This window comes from Bos mutus, chromosome 19, assembly GCF_027580195.1.
Source record: "Bos mutus isolate GX-2022 chromosome 19, NWIPB_WYAK_1.1, whole genome shotgun sequence".
NCBI lineage: Eukaryota > Metazoa > Chordata > Mammalia > Artiodactyla > Bovidae > Bos > Bos mutus.
This window is the reverse complement of record NC_091635.1, coordinates 27,206,856-27,231,005: the sequence shown is the minus strand read 5'-3', so window position 1 is coordinate 27,231,005 and position 24,150 is coordinate 27,206,856. Positions and strand designations below refer to the sequence as shown.

General features: G+C 42.7%; 1 protein-coding gene across 1 annotated transcript; it reads right to left on the bottom strand.

The window, feature by feature from the left end:
• Nucleotides 1–1,845: 1,845 nt before the first annotated feature.
• Nucleotides 1,846–23,555, bottom strand: CASC3 (CASC3 exon junction complex subunit). The gene is made up of 14 exons (XM_005898030.3): nt 23,229–23,555; nt 22,827–22,854; nt 22,307–22,344; nt 10,068–10,226; nt 9,821–9,972; nt 9,098–9,274; nt 8,234–8,919; nt 6,820–6,884; nt 6,008–6,122; nt 5,674–5,772; nt 5,212–5,426; nt 4,464–4,586; nt 4,214–4,277; nt 1,846–3,566 (listed from the first exon to the last, which is right to left on the bottom strand). Exons 1-13 carry the CDS (start codon nt 23,457–23,459, stop codon nt 4,254–4,256), a joined length of 2,112 nt encoding a protein of 703 aa, XP_005898092.2. The 5' UTR covers nt 23,460–23,555; the 3' UTR covers nt 1,846–3,566; nt 4,214–4,253.
• Between the last annotated feature and the right edge of the window lie 595 nt (nt 23,556–24,150).

Below are 24,150 nucleotides of genomic sequence, written 5' to 3'. Positions count from 1 at the left end.
AACCAGCATCAAGTTACGGCGCTCCTAGAACAGCAGTGGTTCTCGCCCCAATTGCACATGGTAATCCAAGGAACTTTTCAAAAATACTGTTGCCCTGGCCACACCTCAAATTAATTAAATCAGATCTCTGAGGTAGGGCCAAGGTTTATGGTATTTTTTTTTTAAAGGATCCCCAAGTGATTTGTGTAGCCAGGATTGAGAATTACTGCCCTAGAGGGACAACCCAACTTAAGTGGGCTACTGATGCTGGGAGACAACTTTGGGATTCTAAGTCCTTTGCTGTTCTGAGTCTCTCATAAGGCCCACGTGCTGACCTCGTGGGGAAGATGGTTGTCAAGGCATCTACACTCTATGATGGAAGAAACAAGGAGAGAGGGCGGTGTGATTAACACCTGTGAGAAGGGGGGCAAAAAGTTTAAGCACCCAGTCCATGGACTTCTGGAAGGGGATACAGCAGGACTACCTAAGACTGATCTGTCTGCCCCTAACAGTTGCCTTCTTTCTGCCCACTGAGAGGCAGGCTGGGAGGTCAGAGAACCTGGGGGCTTTGCTGAGCTTGAGTTTCTTCTTGCTGAGCTGGTTACCAGGGCAACAGGGAGAGCAATGGGATCTAACTGCAGGACTGGAGAATCAAGAGGCAGGGGTGAGGGGGAAGTATCTAAACACGCTTATTCCTCCTGCCAGCGACCCACCCCCAAGGCTGGCTGGCATTCTTTGTATGACCCCACGAGATCAGGCCCATAGTTACCCATCACTCTGCAGGGGAGGAGAAGGGAAGTTAACTGACATGATTCAAAGAGAAATCTGGGGTGAGGGTCAGAAGAGTCAATGGTTCTCTGGCTGTGGCAGCAGCAGCAAGGGACATACGAGGGAGTCCCAACTGTCATTTGAAGATGTACCACAAAGATTTGTGGGACTCAAGGACAGCTGCTGCCAGCTCCACACTGAATTCAATTGCTGCCCCACACCAGGGACAGCCTTTGTAGTAAACTTCCACACCACCCGGGATCTGGAGGAGGAAATAGGTAAACTCAAAGCTAGCTACCCAGTGGCCTAGCTAACTGGCAGCATAAACCAGAGCTGGTCTTTTGATCTCTTTTTTTCCCTTTAGCCAGACTTTGAATATATGCAACTATTATTCTATACATAAATTTTAATTTCTTACAAAACTCTATTCCATATTGCTAGGTCACTTCTCATTTTATGCCACATTTCCATCAAGAACTATTTCCCCAAATCACAGTCTGCCGGATTGTGCGTTGTTCCAAGTTGTGTCCGACTGCAATGCCATGGACTGTAGCCCACCAGACTCCTCTGTCCATGACGTTTCTCAGGCAAGAACACTGGAGTGTCCCCTCTTCAATTGCGCTAAGACTGATACGAGCCTCTTAGACTGTGGTCCTTGAGGTTTCATGCCAGTGCAAATTTCCTTTTCAAGAGGACAGCTACTTCTCCACACCTCCCCCTTTATCCAGGACCTGGTAGTTATATTGACATGTGGGGCACCGCCCTGGGAAACTTGCTTGCCAAACACAAAGGCAGGCATGAGGGATACCAGATGTCACGTGGGTACACAGCATCTATTCGTTTTTCTGGCCCCTGCACTTCCAGTCTAAGGGACTGCATATTCCTGGTGTCTACACGGCAATGTGGTTGAGAAAGTTAACCAATGGGGAGTCACTTGTGGCCCCACAGGGGCTTCTCACCTCTTTGGGCTTCCCACCTCTTTGGGCTTCCATTTCTCAAGTGTGAGCTGGCCAGAGTTGTGACTGTGACTCTACGCAGTCAGGGAGTCCTCTTCCCTCCCTCCCAAATCAAGACTCATGCAAAACACTGGCAAAGGAGCCAAGTTTACATGTCTAAATTTTATTATCTTCAAGTCACAATGCCAATCACATATGTGCGCTCTTTAAAACAGTTACAAACAACAGCAATACACATGGAGAAATTCTTGCAACAGAACACAGTGGATCAACAGAAACAACTGTCACAGTGTCTTAAGGTCTGGGAATTTGGGCATGCGGCCCACTGGCTTGAGGAGACATCTTCGGGTTTAAGGCAAAGGGAACAGCCTACAAAAGGCACAACCATGCGCTACCCTTGGAAGAATCCCTTAGTTATTTCCTCCTTGGGGGTTCCAGCTTGAGTGCCTCTCTCCCCTCCTACCCCACACCTGTGACTCAAAGTGGTTAAGCCAACTGCTGAAGAGAAGGGACAGAATTAGTGACATTACTTGGGGAGAGACATAGCTGCCACCTTCTCCCTCAGGTTCTGTAGGACAGGGACAGTGGCCAAGTGACCCCTGGCAGACGCAAGTGCCGTAGTAACAGGAATCTCTTCTGCAGAGGCAGCTGGGGAGTGGTTCAGTGCCGTAGATAGGGAGGAAAGGAGGGAGAAGCCCTTGCCCTGAAAAGTGACTGCTTTTAGGCCCAGGTGTGGTATCCTGTTTGCAAGGACAGGAGTAAAACTGTCCTTGGGAAAATAAGGTAGTAATACCTAAAACACTTATAGCAGGAAAGACGAGGAGAAGGGCAATTGCAATGGACAGGGATGATTGCTGGCTAGGTAATTTTTACCTCTAGAGATGCATTGGTCCATAGCAACTGGAAAAGGGTGTGGTAGAAAGGATGGAAAAAAGAGCAGAGCCCTCTAACTCCATTCACCTCAAAGACTGAGCCCTGAGGACTGTGTGAATACACACCCCTAAGGTGCAAAGGCTCTCACTCTACCCTCCCTTTCTCACTAAAGCTTCTGGTTTGCTATCTCTCCCCACTGTTGACATTCTGCCTTCAGTAGAGAACTAAAGATTATCAGAGTACAGAGACTGATGGAGGCTCAAAATTCTAAAAACCCAAGTCAAGAAAAAGGGCTCCTACCACAGTGAGATTTTCTCCACAATGGGACATTCTGTGCAGACAGCAATGCTTCCACAGTATTAGAAGACTTAACAAACTCCAAGTACACAATAAAAAATGCCAAGAAAAAAATGAAAGGTCAGCTCTTTGTAGACGTGGTGGGGGCAGACTGGCTGGTAAGTTCTCAATTATCTGGGATGTAGGGAAAAGCCAAAAGGGAACCCAGAGGAGCTAGCAAACCAAAGAATGAACTTGTTTAATATAAAGGCAGAGAGAGTGAAAAAGAGGGGCAGGAGAAGGGATAGGGTGATGGACTAAAAGAATATTAATTTAAGAATAACAAGCCAGGCTTTAAAAATGAACATCTTAGAAAACAAAACGAAACAGGAAGGAGCTTCCAAGCTTCCCTGGGAGGAGAAGACAGGAATTTCCCAGGAGAAAGTGAAGAGCAAAAGACGTGGGCTTCCTAGACTCCGAAGCCTGGGCTGTCTGGATCTCTGCTCCTCTGAGCACAGTTGACACAACACAAACTGAAAACGGGAGGAAGTCCACTTGTTTTTCGTTTATCCAACAGAGCCTACCCTCAGAGGAAGGCAGGAGTCCCCTTCATTCAGCTGCTCGCTGGTAGGCGCCACCTTGGGTCTTCAACGCTCTCCTGGCTCAGACAGCCAGTTGTTTTCTCTCCTCTCCTAGGTTTTCACTTCTGCTGTCCTGACAGGAGTGAGAAAAAGGGAAGAACCACCAAAATGTTACTGGACCTTTTAGGCATTTACAAGCTACTTTCAAAAAGCCACATTTCTAAAGAATGTACACTAAAGAAATATCCCTAAAACAACACAACAAAACCTCCTGGTTTGTGTCCTCCACAGCCTTTGTTTTTTAAAGAGTGGTTTTAAAAACTTATTTATTATTATTTTTTAAAATCTTTTGGCTGTGCTACATGGCATATGGGATCTTAGTTTCCCAACCAGGGACCGGACCCATACCCTCTGCACTGGCAGCTCAAAGTCTTAACCCCTGGACTACCAGGGAAGTCCCTCCTCCACAACCTTTAGAATTGGCTCTGCTATAACCCCTCAAATTCAGATCTCCCCTTTCCTTTAATAAAGAATGCCCTCTTGCAGTTTTTCCTTCCATCTTCCCAAATAAAATGCTGCCACACTGACAATGGTTTCCACTCAACCCTACTCAATGCATTCATAAAATGAAGAAATCGGCAAATTTTGGGACTCCTCTAAGCCTCCCCCTGAGATATCCCATGATTACAACTTAAGAGCATTAATTAGGTGATTGTTGAGCTAGTAAGCATGAAAATTAGTTTTAAGAACATTCTGAATCACAATAAGTTTTACACTTACTTTTATTTGATGTTAGATTTAAAATATTCAGAAATTCCTATTAGCTGGAACCCCTGCTTACAACCTGAAATCATAAAGTTAGAATTTGTTATCAGGTCATTATTTTTAAAAAAAGGAAAAAGAAAAAAGACCATTTTCCATAGAAACACAACAAGAAAAGGAAGGAAATCTGAAGAAAAGGAAAGCCCACTGATGTCAGATGTGCCCCAACATCCTTTATTCAGAGCTCCTTTCCTAGAAGCTCTCATACCTCAGGCGGTGGGGGCTTGATGGTGACTGGCTGGGGAGTCCTCCGGGGTGGGGAGGGCTTTGGCTGCACCTGCTGCTGGGCGGGGTTATAGTAGGTCACTCCTCCATATACCTGCGATGGGGCCTGGGAGCCCAATAAGCAAGTAAAAGAAAAAGGAATTAATTCATCCAAACTATGCTAAACAGTAAATATTATTCAGGCACAAAAATAAGAATATAGGGGAATTTTTTTATAATTTATAAGGAAAATCTGTAAGAGTATAGGGGAATTTCTAAGCTGCCCCCCTTTAAAATAATTATTCTTTTCTGCCTTAGTATGTCCTAATATAGTTCCTACTTCTTCAAAGTACTGCCCAGCTTTCTCTAATTCCTACCATCAGCTGACAAATGGAAGACACTGAGCTCAGTGGTAAGACTCCAGATACCAGATGGTGTTAACCTGTTGGGAGTTAAACACTACAGGGAAGGGTAGGGCTGGTAGGTAGAATATGGCTTTATTATTTAGTTAAATAAATTGCAGACATGCCCACCTAAGACATACTAAAACACTTGAATGAAACACCACTAAAAAAATGGAAGAGAATGCAAATATGATAGGCATCACCTAAGTAGCATTTCCAGCTCCTACCATCACATGCAAATCAGTGGCACTGAAATGCTCTCTAGAATTCCTTGAGTATTCTCCTCATCCTATATTCTTGTCTGATTTAAAGGATGTATACTTAAAAAAATCTCATCAGCCATCTCACCTGTGTGTTAGGATACAGATGAGGAGGTGGTGGGGGAGGCAATGCCCCTGGAGCATAAGGGTAACTGGGATTGCCAAAGTTCATGACGCCTGGAGCAGAAAAGTAAGTAGGAGCAAGCAACTGCTGAGGTGGTGGTTGCCCTGGAGACATGGACACTGGTGGGGGATAGAGGCCTGGATTGGGCAGAGGTGCCGGTGTCTGGTGGGGATGTAAACCTGGACAAGGAGAAGAAACAATAATTAAAAGGTAACACCTCTTCCATGGGATGGCCTGGCTGGACTGCTCAGCACAAACAGGCTCAGATTTCAAGTCCTCAGGATGGACCCAAGAGGAGTTTGTTGCCCATGTAGCCAAAGTGGCCAGCCTCATAAGCAAGCAGCATAGAGCTGAGAAAGTTGGGGTTTGTGATGCCCCCAACACACATCCTTATGTACTATAAGCATACAGAGGTGCAAAGCTTACCTGGGTGGGGAAGGTGCATTTCTGGCTGTACAATCATGCCCTGAGGAGGCAGTGGGGCAGGGCTGTCACCATGGGTATAGATTGGTCCCTGGAACTGCACTGTAAGATATCACATTGGGACTCTCATAAATCCTCACTCTTTCCATCAAATGGACAAGTTTCCTTGTCCCCCAAGCCGCTGAAAAGATGTTCTCAATTTTCCATACGAAGAAAATAGCAACCAGAGAATGTTCGTTAACCACCATGAGAGGTCACAAGGGAAGTTCAGAAGGCTGGTCTTTTAGTTCACTTCATCCTACCAAGAAATATATCCCAGCTATAAAAATAAACTCACGTGGATCATAGTAATGTCCTTCCATGATGCTGATATGCACAGGAGGGGCAGGGGGCTCCGGCACAGGTCTTTGCCGTTGTGATGAATAGCGTTTGGCTCGCCCACCCTGGACACCCTGAAAGAAAGAAAGAGGTCAGAGCAAGAAGACTTCCAAAAGGCTGACTCTCCTATTAAGTCCTAACGTCCTGTAGAACTGCAAAACATTTACTGGGTACATGGTAGTATTAAAGAAGTATTTGCAGGACTTCTCTGGTGGCACAGTTGATAAGAATCCGCTTGCTAATGCAGGGGACATGGGTTTGATCCCAGGTCTGGGAAGATTTCACATGCCTCAGAGCAACTAACTAAGCCCATGTGCCACCACGGAAGTCCTTGCGCTCCAGAGCCCAGGAACTACATTTACTGAAGCCTGTGTGTCCTAGAGCCAGGAAGTCACAACTGCTGAGCCCATGTCCTACAATTACTGCAGCCCATGTGCCTAGAGCCTGTGCTCCGAAACAAGAGAAGCCACCACAATGAGAAGACTGTGCACTGCAAGGAGACAGTAGCCCCCACTCCCCACAACTGGAGAAAACCCATTGGACCAACGAAGACCCAGAGCAACCAAATAAATACAGCAGTATGTACATACCAAAAAAAAAATTTACAAAATGAATTGAAAAACTGATGAAAAACATTAAGCTCTAAACCCAAACCTAAACCGTACATTTCCAGAGACCCTAAAAGGGAAACGTGGGAAAACTGACTTGGCTTAAACAGTGACCCAACTGTGACATGCAACCCTCTACATGCACCCCTTTCCGCCTCTGTACCATTTCTTCCATTCGGTTGAACTGAGGTGGAGGTCCTGCTCCCATGTGTATGTGGTTGGGCATACCTGTAATATACCAAAAAAGTCACTGCTGCAGAGCAGATAGATGTGAAGAGAACTAAAGATACATCAAGAAAATGACAGGGTAAAGAATCCAACATGGGGAATGGCTCTCATCTTTTAAACTAACAAAATTCCTGTTAAACTATCTCTGCTTCCTGTCAACACCAGCCTTTGGAAATTTGCCCTCACTGCCTGCTACCTTAATATAGCAGTAAAGCCTTTGAACATGAAAAAAAAATTGCTTCAGTAATGCAACTCAGAAAATGCAAGTTCAAAATTTTCCCATCAAATATTTACCATACAGAATCCCTAGGAGGTTATAATTAGCATATTATCAAACATATTGGAAAATCTCAATCCTAATGTTTCTGAGCAACAACTAGGCAGAGAAGGATGTTCTAAATCTACCTTTGATTATTTCTGGCCACAGAGGTCTAGGCTAAAAGTATGGGAAGAGATTCCCCTCTGGTTGAAGATGACTCAGGACCAAAAAGGATGTTCTAGAGACTGTCTTTCAATAGTAATAAGGCACTGGCAGGACAGAGTCTACTTCTCTATCCAAAGATCAACTCCAGGTCCAGTTTAGGCTACCCTAGTTTTTGATATTCCAAAATTACACACACCAGAGAAGGATGCTAAAACTGCCAGTCCAAGTGAGGTTTTCCAATCTAAGTTTGAATTAGATTTCAGAAACAATGGAAAAGATCCTCTGATCTATCTGATTGGAGGAAGAAAAAAAAAAAGGATGGGTCAAAGGGGTGGTAGGTAGTTCCTAGTCATGAGCACTATGCTGTCCCAACATGATATCCACTAGCCATATATGGTTACTTAAATTTCAATTAATTAAAAATGAAAAGTTCAGTTTTTCAGTCACTCTGGCCACATTACAAGTATTCAAAAGCACCATCATTACAGAAAGTTCTACTGGGCAGCCTAGCTCTAGAAGACTAAGGAAATTAGAGGCTTTCCTTTCAAAGAGATTAGGAGATGCTCATCCAAATTCAAATGCAGTTTCTGCCTTGAAACATTTAACCATTAGCTAAAATAATAAAGAACACTGCCTTCTTCCACTTTTTCTACAGAGAGTGGTAAAGGATTCTGCACTCAGAAGCTCAATGGTGGTGACTGATCAGTTAATAGTAAACAGTAAGCAAAGTAATGGGCTAGTCTTATGTAACAGATAAAGCTGCTCTGAGCTCTTTGGATGAATATGCCTACGGATCCATCTGTTTCTTGCAATTAATGAAAATGAAGATATTGTCAGATACCACATCTCTGAGAGCATTAGTTCCATGCCCCTAAGTCCAACGATGCAAAGGGATAAAAGCTAGTCATTAACCCTAGGTACCTACCCCGAAGCTCCCGTGATTGCAGGAAGGCAGGCTGCCCTGGACTCCAGTTCTGTTCTGTTATATTTAGTTGTGCCACATCTTGTTCAAGACCCCCTGTAGTAGAATCCACCGGAGCCTCCCAGTTTCCAGTCTTAGCAGGCGTAGGAGGTGTAGCTTCTGGGACTGGAGGTGCTGGGGTCAGCCCTTCAGGTGGAGGGGGCACCTCCTCTGCAACCTTGCCTGCATCTCCAGCTTTGATTCTGGTTCTTCTTGCCCGGGAATAGGATTTCTTTTCAACAGGCCTGTCAGGAACTGGTGGTGCAGTATCAGGAGCAGGATTTGGTATCTCGGGGGCTACCTCTTCCTTCTCAGGACTGCCAAGCACTTGAGCATCTGCTTCTGGAGATGGATCCCTTACAGGAGTCTGCTCCAAATGCCGAGACCGGTAACTAGTCTCATGTTTAACAGTCTCACCAGACCGGCCAGCATGCTGCCCACCAGCTTCCGCAGGCCTAAAACCAGTACGACCTTCCTTGAAGCCTCCAGATCGAGAGTAATTCCTGGGAGCCGACATGCGGCCAGTACCCGCAGCATTCCTGTTGATAAATGTCCTGGGTGGTAGGGTGCCCCCAGGACCCTGGTGGCGATGGGACTTATTTGGCCGCTCACCAATCCAGTTTGGATCTCTTTGTGGAGGACTCCCAAACCTGAACAAAGGGAACAGAGAAATAATAAAAGGGGCCACTAGAGATATAAACTGTGGGTCAGGCAGACTTCCCATATTCCTCACCCATTCAATTTCGGGCCGGAATGGCATTTTAAAAAAGCAGAGTTTTTTTTTTTTTCTTGCAAATATCAATAATATAGGCTCCAAAATGTCCTCACCTAGGTTTCCGGATTCTTCGGGGTTTGATATCATCAGGATTGTGAGCTGAGCGGATGTCATAGCCATAAAGAGCAATGAGCTCCTGTCGGGACTTTGGAGCCTGTTCATCTTCCCGAAACTTGTCATGCTCCCAGCGACCCTCATCCTTCCACAGCTTTCGCTGACGTCCCTTGGGTCTGGTTGGAACCAGAGAAAAGTGTCTTAAGTTGGCAGACTCTGCCATGTAAAGATGTTCATGAAATAAACAGGGTTGGCAGAGAACCATTAGGAACTCAGGTAATCTCTCCATCTTCCCAGACAGGTTATACAAAACAGGCCTTCCAAAAAGCAAGGGTGAATCACAGCACCTCAGGGCCTGCTGGGTGTGAATGTAACAGGTATAAAAATAAGGAAAGCCTTTACTTCAAACTACCCAGCACTCTGGAAACATCTCTCTCCTATAAGGTCACCTATGCAAGTATTTAGAGGCCTTGCGCCTCAGATTAATGAAGGTACTGGACATATAGGTCTGGATCCCAGCTCCTACACCAAGAGTTACTAAATATTCTAAGTCTTACTTTCCTCATTTGTACAAAGGGGATAATCATAATACTTACCTTAAAATGTTGTGAACAGTAAATAAGATAATACAGGTAAAGCACTTAGTAATGTGCCTGGCATATAGTAAGCATGGAATACATATAATACTAACATACTACAGAGCAGTAGCAAGGGGCTGTTACCTGACTTCTTCCTCCTGAGTCTGCCCTCGAAGATCATGCTCAAAAAAGAGCCCTTTCCGGGGTATGTATGCTGGGTTCTTCCGATCTTCATCATCATCCAAATGCTTAGGGCCCTTTTTACCAACTTTGTTCTCCACAGGCTCTGTGCTTTCCTGTTGGACAGATAAAGAGCTCTTTACTCACTCCAAGCTTAAAAGCCCCTGTTCCAGAATTCGAATGGAAATGGAGGCCTTTGGTGGGTACTAACCTGTCCATCCCCACTTTGCCTCTCTCCAGTCACAGTGCCTTTGGTGTCAGGCTTTTCTTCTCCCTTCTCATCTTTTGCTGAAGAATTAGCAGCATCATTGGCTTCTGATTTCAGCTCCACTTTGGAGTTTTCCTCTTCACTGTACTCCCCGTCATCACCCTGAAAAAAGTTTCCTGGTACTTCCTTGGTGGTCCCATGGATAAGACTCTGTGCTCCCAATGCAGGGATCCCAGGTTCAACCCTTGGGTCAGGGAACTAGATCCCACATATTGGCAACTAAAGAGTTTGCATGCCCAACTAAAGATCCCACATGCCGCAACTAAGACCTGGTGCAAATAAATAAATAATTTCCCTTTTAAGTTTCCCTGTTAGCTATGGAGATAAGATCTAAATAGTGCATTCTAAAATTTTTCATTCTTTAGGAAAACATTTTCTAACAAATTTTACTATAATGCAAGGATTAAAAGCAAACACTTCAATGTTTTTACTAAAATTTCTACTGAATAGAAGCATTGTTAAAAAAAAATTAAAGCCACATTAAAAAAAACCTATACAGGGAATTCCCCAGCAGTCCAGTGGTTAGGACTCTACACCTTCAATGCCAAGGGCCCAGGTTCAACTCCTGGGAGAAGAATGAAGATTCATCCACAAGCTCCACGGCTCAGACAAAACACACATGCATACATATATGTGTGTGTATACACATACACGGCTTCCCAGGTGGCTCAGTGATAAAGAATCTGCCAACACAAGAAACGTGGGTTTAATCTCTGGGACAGGAAGATTCCCTAGAGAAGGAAATGGCAACCCACTCCAGTATTCTTGCCTGGGAAATCCCATGGATGGAGGTGGGCTACGGTCCATGGGGTCACAAAAGAGCTGGAAACAACTTAGCGACTAAACAATATATATATGCACACATAAACAAGCTTATATAGATCTCTGTTAAGTTTTCCAGTAAGATATGCATGGAACTGTCAGGAGCAGCAGCCTCTTTCACTAAGCTTACTGTAATAATCAGTTCACCATGTAAGTCAAACAATTATGCTGTTGTTACACCTTAAACTTATATAGCACAATTTTACCTCAATAAAACTGAAAGGAAAAAAACCCAACAAAACAAATAGCTGCAGCCTCTGGGGAAGAAGCCCAGGGCCTATGGATCAGAGGCTTTTAGGTGTCTAAACCATACAGAAGAAGCTTTCTTTTTGATAATTTCTCTCAATACATTGTCTCTTAAACATGCAGTGCCTAATAACTACTCAAGCTGTTAATTCTCTCATCTCAAAATGTCTTACAGCAGAGATTCCCAACCTTTTAGATTACGTGAATCCCCTTTTAGGACCTAAAATTTTCATGGAATCCCATGAGATACAGCACAGTATAGTACCCATGAACTGAGAAAACACATAATGACAAACAACTGCTATATGTTCAATAATACTTTAAAATACATTAATATATTTTTATTAATTTATATATATTAAAAAATAGTAGTACATAAAGATAGATGTTGATTTGGTCTATAGATAATGAGAACAGAGTTAGTGAACGTGCAATACCTTATCATAACTCCGTACTTTCCCACGGCACTATTACTCTCAAGTTGGGGAATAGTGGCTTACATTTTTTTATGTCTATGATATGAACACTAAATTTTCTGTAACATGAGAGCTCTTTAGCCAATAACTCTGTCTAGAATGATATAATTATAAAATTTTGACTTGTAAAACTTTAGAACTTGCATAACCACTGCATCTTAGAAATGAAAAAAAAAAAAAAAATTAACACCCAAGTGCTCCCTTCCCTTTCCTTGGCACAGCAAGATTGAATAACCCAATCAATTACACTTCAATTTTTTAAAAAACTGAATAATCCTGCTTATGACGTAGAAAATCTATCCATTTAAAGAAGGGTCCTGAGGCCATCCTTTAAATAGGGGCAACTAAAAAAAACAAAAACAAAAACAACAAAAAATAAATAAATAGGGGCAACTAGAAAGGATTAGGCAAGAGAGGTGTGGCTTGTTTCAGGTAGGGAAAAAAAGCAGCTAAAATTCATGCTAAGGGAGCTGGCTTCAGACTAAAAGTTACTCTCTCATATCCTGGTCCTTCCAAGATTTGGACCTAGGGAAGCAGAGCTAAAGGCTAAGGAGGTAGGCCTAGAGACCTAGAAGGACACAAAGAAATGGGTTCAAAGGAAGGTGGTCTAGTCCCCATGCTGGGCTAACAAGTCGGTGCCAAAACACCTCTGCCCCCCGGCAGACATGTACACTGTTCTCTTATTCTTCTGTTGGATTTGACACTCGATCTGTGACTAACTCCAGGCCCAGGATGGCCTAGGAATATGATCAAAGATACTCACTGAGATTCCTGATGAAACAAGAAGCTCTCAAGCTCTCAGTTTCTGACCTTTTTTCAAATAGGACCTAGACTGCCAGACTGGCCCAGATAAGCCAATTAATTACCCTTCCCCTTTATTCCCTGTCCACCGTAAGTATTTCGGCCTCTGTTTTGAGTTAGGATTCCCAAAAAGATGATACTGTTATGAAGCTCATAGACCACATCCACACTATGAGAACCAAGCCTTTATTTACAGCTTTTTAACAACCAAGTACCCTAGATTCTTCCCATTTTCCTCAATCACAAGAAATTTTCTCTCCTCTTGAGTTGGGAATGGGTGGGTGGTAATCATTCAGTTCCTTCCTTGGTCCTAGATTCCTTGCAGGTTGTGTTGCAAGAATCTGCAAGAATCGTGCTTGGTGTGTATGTGACCTTAAATCACTACTTCTCCCCCCTTCAACCCCAAACCTGCCCCCCCACACATTGACTGAATTCAAACATCTTAAAATAGTATCAGCATGATTAATGAGAACTTTGTTTCATGCTCTATCCCTTCTTAGTCTGTGGTGGAAGGTCAAATGAAGCAAATTCCAAAGGAGAAACTAATTTTGTTTCCAGGGCAGGACAGAAGATACAAATAGCATAGTGCTGAGAAGACTCCAAATTAGCGTCAAAATCTGGTGTAACTGAAGCCAAGGTGTTACCCTAGGGTCAAGCTTCTTTGGCTACAGAATTGGAAATGTTAATGACTTAGTCATTTCCAACTCTTGGTGACCCAATGGACTGCCATGCCCTTCTCCAGGGGATCTTCCCGATTGAGGGACTGAACTCCAGGCAGATTCTTTACCATCTTTGCCTACAGGATGACATCAAAACCATTTTCCCTACTGCTGACTTTCCCATTTAGTGAACACCCTCCCAACTCTAAAGCCTAGCCCTCCACTTAAGCAACTGCTTCCCTGGCAGAATTTTCATGCAGATGTTTTAGCTCATTTTTCTATTTCCCACATATTTCAGAGTAAAAGGGGAGTCTATCTTTCTCATTCTCAATGTCTCTTCCAGATCTCTGTCGCCTTTTATCTTTTATTGAAGTATAGTTGAACTATAATAATTTTAATTATTGCCGTATAGCAAAGTGTTATACATATATATATATATATGGCGTATACATGGAATATAACTATATGTATATATATGTGTGTGTGTCTGTATATGTGTGTGTGTGTGTGTGTGTGTGTATCAGAGAAGGCAATGGCACCCCACTCCAGTACTCTTGCCTGGAAAATCCCAGGGACAGGGGAGTTGGTGGGCTGCTGTCTATGGGGTCACACAGAGTCGGACACAACTGAAGCGACTTAGCAGCAGCAGTAGCAGCATATGTATATATAGGGTGTGTGTGTTTGTATGTATGTGTGTGTGTATATACACACACACACTTTTTTTTTGGCCTCACCACATGGCATGTGGGATCTTAGTTCCCCAAACAGGGATCGAAACTGCACCCCCTGCATTACAGGCACAAAGTCTTAACTACTGGATCAGAGAAGTCCCTATACATTCTTTTTAATATTCTTTCCCATTATAGTTTATCACAGGATATTAAATATAGTTCCCTATGCTGTACAGTAGGACTTTGTTGCTTACCCATTCTATATATACCAGTTTCCATCGGCTAATCCCAACTCCACTTCATTTTAAATTCCTACTTTTCTGAGGCTTCTATCATCTAGCTATATCTTACTACTCGAAAGTTCGGATTACACCATTTTGCTTTTTTTCTTTGATAAAAGACCTATAGTATTATTTGTTTTCACAAACTGAAAGAAATTTGAAAAAGATTAAAAAAAAAAAAAAGGCAAAAGTGAAAACTGCACTCAGTGTTGGCTTTGCAGTGAGTTGTCATACAAGCAGCTCTATACCCTAAGTGCGAAGGAGTGGAACCACCAAGCTCCTGCCCTGGGAACTACACTCAGCCTCTTAGCATCAAGTTGCCACAGCTTTGAACTGTGTCTGTGAGCATCGGTGCTTTACCTCAATTTATTTTGTCCATCACTTGGCGAGAAGCGTCCTAAGGTAATTGCTTCTTTGCTTTAAGTCATTTCAACTTATGAAAGGTTTCACAGGGACACTCTATAAATTCAATGGGAAAACCTCCACCTCTGTCTTTGCCTGGGTCTACCCCGTCACTGATCTGAAGATTATGGAAATAAGCTCACACTTTCACCTCCACTTCAGTCATCCACTTTCATGTATACATTTCAGACCAGTCTTACCTGGAACTGCTATACATTTTAAGTAAATCTGATCTACTTTTAAACATCTTAAATTTAAATACCCCAGGTTTTCATCAGCACTGCCACATAAAAAAGAATGAAGTTACATTCTTACCTCACTCCTCATACAAAGATTAACTCAAAATGGATCAAAAACCTAAAACTAAGAGCTAAAGCTATAAAAGTCTTAAAAGAAAACAAGCCTTTGGATTTGGCACGGATTCAGCAAAAACTTCTTTGGCAGTCATGATACCAACAGACACAGGCAACTAAAGAAAAAACAAATACACTGGACTTCATCAAAACTGAAAACTTAACACCATTAAGGAAGAATAAAGACAACCCAAAGAATGGGAAAACACATTTGCAAATCATGTAGATGATAAGAAGTAAATCTAGAACATACAAAGAACTCTTACAACTCAATGATTAAAAAAAAACAACAACAAAGTGGGACTTCCCTGGTGGTCCAGTGGTTAAGAATCCACCTGTCAATGTAGGGGACACAGGTTTGATCCCTGGTCCAGGAAAAGTCCACATGCCACAGGGCAACTAAGCCCATGCACCACAACTACTCAGCCCTACCAAGCCTGTGCTCTAGAGCCCACGAGCAACAACTACTGAGGCCTGTGCACCCTAGTGCCCACGCTCCGCAGTGAGAAACCACCACAATGAGAAGTCTGTGCCACTGCAACTGAAGAGCAGCCTCTGCTTGCTGCTACAACGAGGACCCAGCCCAGCCAAAAATAAATACATAAAAAATTTAAAAATGGACATGGTATCTGAATAGCCACTTCTCCTAGGAAGATACACAAATGGCCAATAAGCACAAGACAAAATGCTCAACATCAGGTAAATACATATCAAGATACCATTTTACACATTTTACTAGGATGACCAGAATCAAAAAATCAAGACAATAATAAGTGCCACTGAGTATGTGGAGAAACTGTAATCCCCACACATTGCTGCTGAGAATGTAAAATGGTGCAGCTGCTTTGGAAAACAGTCTGACAATTCCTCAAACAACTGAACAGTTACCATATGACTTAGCAACTCCATTCCTAGGTACATACCCAAGAGAAATGCAAACGCACATCCACACAAAAACCTGAACATAGATATTTTTAGCAGTATTATTCATAAAAAAATAGAAACCCAAGTATCCATCGGTGGATGAATAGATAAATAAAATATAGTATACTCATACAATGGAATATCGTGTGCTTAGTCACTCGGTCACGTCTGACTCTGTGACCCCATGGACTGCAGCCCACCAGGTTTCTTTGTCCATGGGATTCTCCAGAATCTCCAGGTGGATTCTTTACTGTCTGAGCCAGGGAAATCCCACAATGGAATATTATTCAGCCATAACAAGGAATGAAGTACTAATACGTGCTACAACTTGGGTGAAAACTTCGGAAATAATATGCTAAGTCAAAGAAGCCAGTCATATGTTATCATACATGATTCTGTTCATAAAGAAGGCCAGAATAAGGAAATCTCTAGACACAGAAAGGAAGTATGTGGTTGCTAAGGGCTGGAGGGAATGAGAACGGAGGAGCTGTGGGGGGGTGAGTGACAGTTAAAGGGTACAAAATTTCTTTTTGAAATAATGAAAATATTTTGAAACTGACTATGGTAATGGTTGCACATACTTGTATGTACTAAAAACTACAGAACTGGACATTTTAAACTGGTAAGTTGAATGGCACATAAATTATATCTCAATAAAGCTGTTTTCCCCCCCAAATCCTGCCTGTTATTCCTGTCCGTCCCCAGTTATTTCTTTATCCTTCCCTCTCTCATTTCTTAAGACATCCGCTCCATTGACATTCCCACCCTTTCTCTGCCTATCAGTCCTCTCCCACATTCACTTTCTTCTCTTTCTAGAGTCTGTGGCCCGATCATTTCAGCATTATCGGTAGCTCCCTCCAATCCCCTATTCCTACGTGCTCAGGACTGGATCAACCAAACTGTCTGCTTTTCCTAAGCTTACAACTAGATTACTGATCATCACTAGGGGGATTAAAAAAAAAATCATACAACTTTACATATCAGTGCCACCTGCAGCCTCAACTATTCAAACTTCCTTTATCTCAAAATTCCTATACTGTCCCTTCATCAACAACCATTCTTTTATGTTCTTCCTTCTATTATATTTCACAAGGAAAACAAAACAAGGGAACACCAGCTTCCTTCCCACACACCTTTCCTTCCCACCTCTCTATAATGACAGTGGAAGACGTTTTTCTCATCTGGTTCCTATTTTTTCTCGTATACTCAATCAAGCTCACACACTTATTACCTATCCTCTCCCCTTGCTTTCCCTTTTAATCATTTCTTCAACTTTTAGGCATACTTGATTCTCCAACTCAAAAATTAACACCAAACCCTCTCTTGACCTTAGAGCCTTCTTTCCAGCTACCATCTCTCTAGCCTCCCTTTCACAGTCTAATTTCTTTAAAAATGTTTCCTCAGAGGATTCTGGAAAAAATGGCAGCAGCATAGTTTTTGATCTCTTCAAATCTCCACATCAAATGGGGGCTTCTGACAGCAAAATCAAAACCCTCTGGACAATATTTACAACAAAACTAGGTTACAAGGTATCCCCCACACTCAAAAATACAAGCACATGAGCAAAGCAACAACTGCCACAGATTGGTATCAGGGCTGGAAAAAGCAGAGAGCAGTAAATGGACCTGAAAACAGGAGAACCTTGAACTAGTCAACAGGTAGTCAACAGAAAGTAAAACTGAAAACAATTGAAACCAGAAGGGGTTTTGCTGTCTCTAATACAATGTGAGTTTAAGGATCTTGCAGTAAGAAGGTCCAAAAGGGCTGGAGCAATTCAAGCCTTTTGAAATCTTAAAATCAACCCGGCTGCCAGGGGTTCCCTCGAGGATAGAGCACCACACTGAAGATAAAATTGTTGAGAAGAGAATCAGTTCAGCAGAAGAGGGACAAAAGGAATGAAGCAAAGAAGAAGGTCCAAAGCAAACTGGAGAAGGGAACAAAACCAGGAAATCTCAGAAAGCCATATATACATATGTATGTGTTTGTGTTTTAACACTACAGGAAAATATCTGAGAAGGGAGTTCTATGAAGTTAGAAAAAGCTACTTTGAGCCAAACTTCCTTTGAAAAGATCAGGAAGACTAAATAAAAGTCAACAAAAGAAAAATATAGAGATCAAATCCCACAGAAACTTACTAAAAGAAAAACAAAATAAGTAGAATAGCACTCCTACAATGAAAGCATGCCAGAAAGACATATGCATATCATACCAAAATTGCAACTTCTATTTCAAAATGAGCAAAAAAAGACATTAAAAATATTATATAAGGCATGAAAGAACATCAATCAGAATTTTAAAAATCCAGAGACGAACTCAAGAAGATATTAGAAATTAAAAAAATCATTTAAAATACAAAGTCTAGAACTAGAAGGAACACAAACAAGAGTGAATAAACACAGTAATCAGAAGAAAATAGAGATACTACAAGGATTAAAGAGAAAGGGTCGTTTACTGAACACAGGAAAAGAGTTATTTGGATGAAGTTCCATGACATACTGTACAGCACCTCTCATACCTATGAATATTGATCCAGAATGACCAAGTCTAAGAAAAATTTTAATACAACTCTTGGACCTTAAAGGAAAATATACTGGGAATATCCAGACAAAAATAGTAAGTGACTTACAAGGGAAAGAAAATTAGGTGATCAGCCAGTTCTGTGCAAGATAAAAGCTTTGGGTCATACTGCTATTTTCCATGGCTACCATGGAAAGACAATTTGCAAGAAATACAATGGATACAGATAGCATGGTGAGTTGTACAATGAATGAGTGGCCATCAAAATCTTTTTAACAGATACACTATTAAAAAAAAAGATGAAAAACTAACCTGTCAGATTAAGAGACAGATCAAAATTTAAGAAAACAGGCAAAACTAAGCATAGCATCTAGGTATACGCAGTTAGTAACTAAGAAGAAATGCAATCAAGTAACAGATAACTACGTAAAGCAAGATATCAAGTCAAACTCTTTAATCTAGATCAGTGCTGTCCAACAAAACTTGCTGGAATGAGGGAAACGTTTTTACCTATGCACATGAGGAGCTGAACTTTTTTATTAACTCAAATAGCCACGTATGGCTGGTGAGTATCCTATTTGACACAACAGAACTACACTCCTCTCTTAAATTTTAGGAAATACATACCAGATATTGCCACATCAAAGCTGCACATGTTCCTCAATCTCAAAACATCCAAAACTTAACCCAACACTGTCCTTCCTGGAATCTCTTCCTCCTGTGGTCCCTCTCTTAGTGACCAACACTATTCTCCAACCTGGGCATTATTTGGACTCCTTTTTCTTTTTTTGATATTACAAATGTATTGAACTTCAACATTAGTAGCACAATCTTTTATCTTTTTTTCTTAAGGTAACACCACTTTTTTTTTCCTTATAATTACTAGTTTTTACAACAGGAGCTGTATCTTACACGTAATGAAATTGTTTTATGATACTTTACTTATAAAAAAAGGTTTCTCCAAATGATAATTGCTCAAATGTAAAGGGTAAAGTAGAACTGCGGTGTTACCACTGGAATGTGTGTCAAAAGACTAAAATTAATTTAAATAAGTCATTCTAGATGTTAACATTAGAAGAACTGGGTGAAAAGCCTATGGAACATCTGTATTCTCTTTGTGATTTTTTTTGTAAATGCAGAATTATTCCAAAATAAAGTGTATTTAGAAGAAAAGTCCTTGCAGTTCTATTTCATTTACTAATCCAAGAAAAGTTTATTGAGGGCCTATTACAGATACTCTTCTAAGTTCCCAGGACAGAACAGTGACAAAGACAGTCTCAGCCCTCCAGGAGCTTGCATTCTGCTCAGAGCTGAAGGGAATGGATATTAAAATCTGAAGGTTAGACTGCAGACAGGTCATTTGAGGCAGAGGTAAGTCTTGGGAAAAAACAACAGAGGACACTCACGAGCAAGAGTCAAAACGCTCAGCATTATTCTAGGGCTTTGGAATGAAGCTAGAGAAACCCGGATCACCAAGCTCCCTCATCCCAGTCCCTTCCCTCAGCATGCTGTCGCTGTTCTTGTCAGTAAACTTTCTGGCTCTATCATAGGCATCTGGCCAGGTCCCAGCCCTCACCTGGATCAACATCTTCCTATCATCAGGAGAGGTCAAACACTGCTGGGCATCTAAAGCTTATAGGAACCAAAACAGGGGTCTTTCGAGTTTCAGCAGAATTCTCTCTGACTCCTCCTTAATTCAGGCTCCACGTTCAATCAATCAAGAAATTCTGTAATTAATAATAATACCTAAATATCTCTCAAATGTATGTCTTGCAGTGCCACTGCCATCGTCCCTTCTTTAGGGCACTATCACGCTCCTTGGACTATTCTCTTAACAGCTCTGTCTCCAGTCTTGCCTCATCCTCAGATCCTCCTCCACTTAAGCCTCCAACAGCCTTTCTTTCTTTGCTGTTAGAGTAACATCCAAACTCATTATATACATAATGGTAAACTGCTATAAAGTCACAGCCACAAAACCTCACTGAATACTCCACACTGCCCGGCAGTCTTTCCGATGTTTCCTTTCTTTAATGACTACTGCAAACATTACTCACTCCAAAACCTCTCATCTTCCTTTAATTCTTTGCGGATAACTTTACCACTGACTTCACAGAAAATAAGTCATCTCACCAATCACCACATTCTGTCATTCCCACAGCCCAAATAACTGCCAGTGCCGCCCACCTCTATTGTCGCTGCCACCACTCCACTCCACACCACGTTTTCTGCTTGCCTAGTCTTCCACAGTAGCTTTCTTAACTAGTTTTTCTGCCTCTAATCTTGCTCCCTTCAGATAATTCTCCCCACTGCACACAAAACAATTGTTAAAGATAATAATTCTAAAATATTACTGTGAATCAACCTGGGATTTTGTTAACATATAAACATCTGAGTCTTCCCTCCCTCTGCAACAGTCTGTTTCAATAGGATTTTCTTTCATGTAGACTTCCTTGGATCTGACAAACACTGCTTTAAAATTTAAGTCTAATCCATACTCCATATCATACTCTTGTTTAAAACCGTGTTATACTTTACTTTCTTAGAATAAAATCCAAATACTTTTTCAACCAGGCTTATAAAGTACTTTAAGATTTGGACTGAGATTCATCCTTACCACCAGTTATACTAAATCTTCCATGTCCTCCAACTCACTATCCTCCAATCCCACCACTTCTGGACATTCTTCTCGGACAGTTTCCTCTGCTAAGAAAATTCTAGCTAGCTAACTCCTACTCATCATTCAGGTCACTATTTGAAGAGTCCCTCCTGTAAATACTTCCAAACACCCTACACTCAGTTAGCTGCCCCTGCCATGTGCTCCCAAAGCACCCTATGCTTCCCCATACCATGGCATTTAACAAACAGTTATTGTAATTACTTAACTGCCTATATTTTCCCTCTCTGATCTGGAATGTAAATTCCATGAGGTCAGAACCATGCATCTTTTATTCCAGGGCCTAGCACAGCTCCTGGCGCTAAGAAGGCATTTAATAAAGAAAAAGAAGAAGTTAATCCCTGCATGATCTGACCCCTACTCTATAATTTGCCTTTATTTCTGGTATCCATCCTGTCCCAACGATGTTCCAGCCACACCAAACTACTTTCAAGTTTCCAGACAGTCAATCTTCTCTCCTATCTCTGAGCTTTTGCAGCTGTTGTTCCCTCTGCCTAGAACATGATTTGCCTGGCTAACTCCAATTTATTCTTCTCTGACTGCCTAATATGGAATCAGTACCCAGTCATTAACACCCTATTTAACCCTATCCCCCAGCAGTTGTCACCAAGTCCTATGATTTCCTCAATGTTTGTCTGACTTCCTTAGTAGGCTGTAAGATTCCGAAAGATAGGAACTTTGTTATAGTGTTCACTTCTGCATCTCCAGGGCTTAATGGTAAATCTAATACGTAGCAACAGTTCTACAAAATTTACAGAATGAACCTTTGATCCACAATCCAATTCTTTCTGTATAAATCAGAGCTCTATTCAACAGTTCCAGGAAACAAGTAGCCATTCTGATAACATCTCTAGTAGTTTACCCAATCAAAGCAAACTAAGTTCACAAACATTTGGCTTAGGGAAACTTTCTGCTAAAGACAGAAAACCTCATCTGTAAACCGAGAAATGTTTCTGACACAAACCACTCAGAATCCTACCCTTCTGAGGTCTTCAGACATACTCAAAAAATACCCAACTGGCTGGTTTCACCACCTAGGCATCATAAAATGGAGTGTCAAACATCCTGTGAAGGGCCAAAGAATGTTCTCATTCTCTTATTTAGCATCTTATTTTCTTTAGATAGGGTGAAAGGTCAGCTATAAACAGTGTAACACATGTGGCCTGAAGAGGTTTATACAAAGTTTCCCTCTCTATAACTGAACAACACTTTGTATAATAGTTTTTCAGAAGCATAAATGAAGAATGCACAAGCGGAGTAACAAACAGGTCAGATGCTTTCAAACCACAGGCGGGTACAACTTTTAAAACACATTTTCCAACCTACATCATAGGAAAAAGAATCTATCACACTCACTTCTGAGTCTTCTGCACTTTCATAATCCGAAAGAACAGCTGAAAGAAAACAGAAACATATAAAGAAAAAAAAATGCAACAGAAATTTTATAATTACATTTTCCAGTGCTTGTTGTGGGTCAAGCTAAAACTCTCATTTAATTCTGACATCAACCCATGAGGTAGATGAAATTATAGTCCCCATATACAGATGGAAAACAGGTTCAAAGAGTGACTTTGACTTTCCCAAGATCATACAACTAGAACTTAAGCTCTTGAACATTAAACTACAAAGAACCCCTTTGTGGCACCCTCCCCAAAACCCTTCACAGTCTGCTGCTGCTGCTAAGTCGCTTCAGTCGTGTCCGATTCCGTGCGACCCCACAGACGGCAGCCCACCAGGCTCCTCCGTCCCTGGGATTCTCCAGGCAAGAGTACTGGAGTGGGTTGCCATTTCCTTCTCCACTTAACAGTCTGAGAAGATGTCAACTGCTGCAGACAGGTGACCTGAGTTTGAAGATCTCTATCATGATGCTACTCACCATCGCCCTCGATGCCATCTTCACTCTCCTGAAGGAAAGAAGACATGGGTTAGTTCTACTATTTTCAGGGGGTGGAGAAACGAAGACTGAACACAAAATGGTTGAAAAGGCGGACGAAGGAAGGTATATCTTTAACAGGCAGGATCTGAGGGAGGTCCCGTCTATTCACCTCCAGTCCCAATTTCTGAGTAAATATCCGCTTTCCATCCGCAGCAGCTCCGCCTGTCCCCCAACAAAGCCTCAATCCCTTCTCTTCCCTTGGAGCTTCGGATGCAAACCGCACCGGGATCGCTCTCCTCTTCTCCAACACACTACGCCTCAGCATCTACCGTCAACTCCCAGCCTCCCATCACCACCTACACCCCGCCCCCGGTCCGGTCCGCCCCGCCCGCGCGCACTCACACACTCCGACTCCTCAGCGCTCTTAGCGCCCCCGCTCTCCACCCGCCGCAGATGAAGGGCCCCAGCTCGCCCTCCGCGCTGGGAAGGCAGAGAGCCGCTGCCGCCGCCTCCAACACTACCGCTGCAGCTCCCACCGCCCCGCGCCGGGGAACCGCCGCTGTCTGAGCCGGAGGCACCAGATTCTTCGTCCTCGGTGTCCTGCGAAGCGCGCTGCCGCCGCCGGTCCGCCATCTTACGGAGAACGGCCGCCGCAGGCCAGATCCTGACGTACCGCGCCCGTCGCAGGGGCTGCCGGGAGGCTTGAGAGCTGGTCCCAGCATGCTTCACTTGCGGCGCTGGTCGCCCCGCTTTTCGGGGGGAGGGGCTGGGGGCGGAGCTGGCACGCTGCGGCACGTTTGCGGGTGCGCGGGATTGCGTATTCGGTGATGTGGGGGGCGTGGTGAGGCCTCTGACTTCCCGGCGGTTGGGCCCCGGGCGAGGAGAGTTGCTCTTGGGCGGGCAGTCGGCTACGGTCCTTGCCCGGCCATCTTGAGCTTGGGTGGATAGCGGTGACCTGTCACAGCTTCACTGCGGCATTAGAGTTGTTTCATGATATTCTTTTTCTATCTCTCATTTCTACCTACGTTTGAAGCAGATTGTTTGACTGTATTCGTTTGCTTAGTAAAAATTACGAATCAAGGGAAACCTCTGAAGCCGTTGTGCTGCTTCAGATTTGTTATATCAGTCCATATTAAGCTAAAGGGCGGAGGAGAAACCAGTTGTCTGTAGGGAAGCCCGAGGATTTAGTGTTGCACCACTACAGTGTTTCCCCTGTATTCTCATTTCTTCCCCCTTCATGTGTCTTCCCACCCCAGCCATCAACTCCCTCAAAGTGCAGGCTAATACGATGTGCTTAGTCGCTCAGTCATGTCCTATTCTTTGC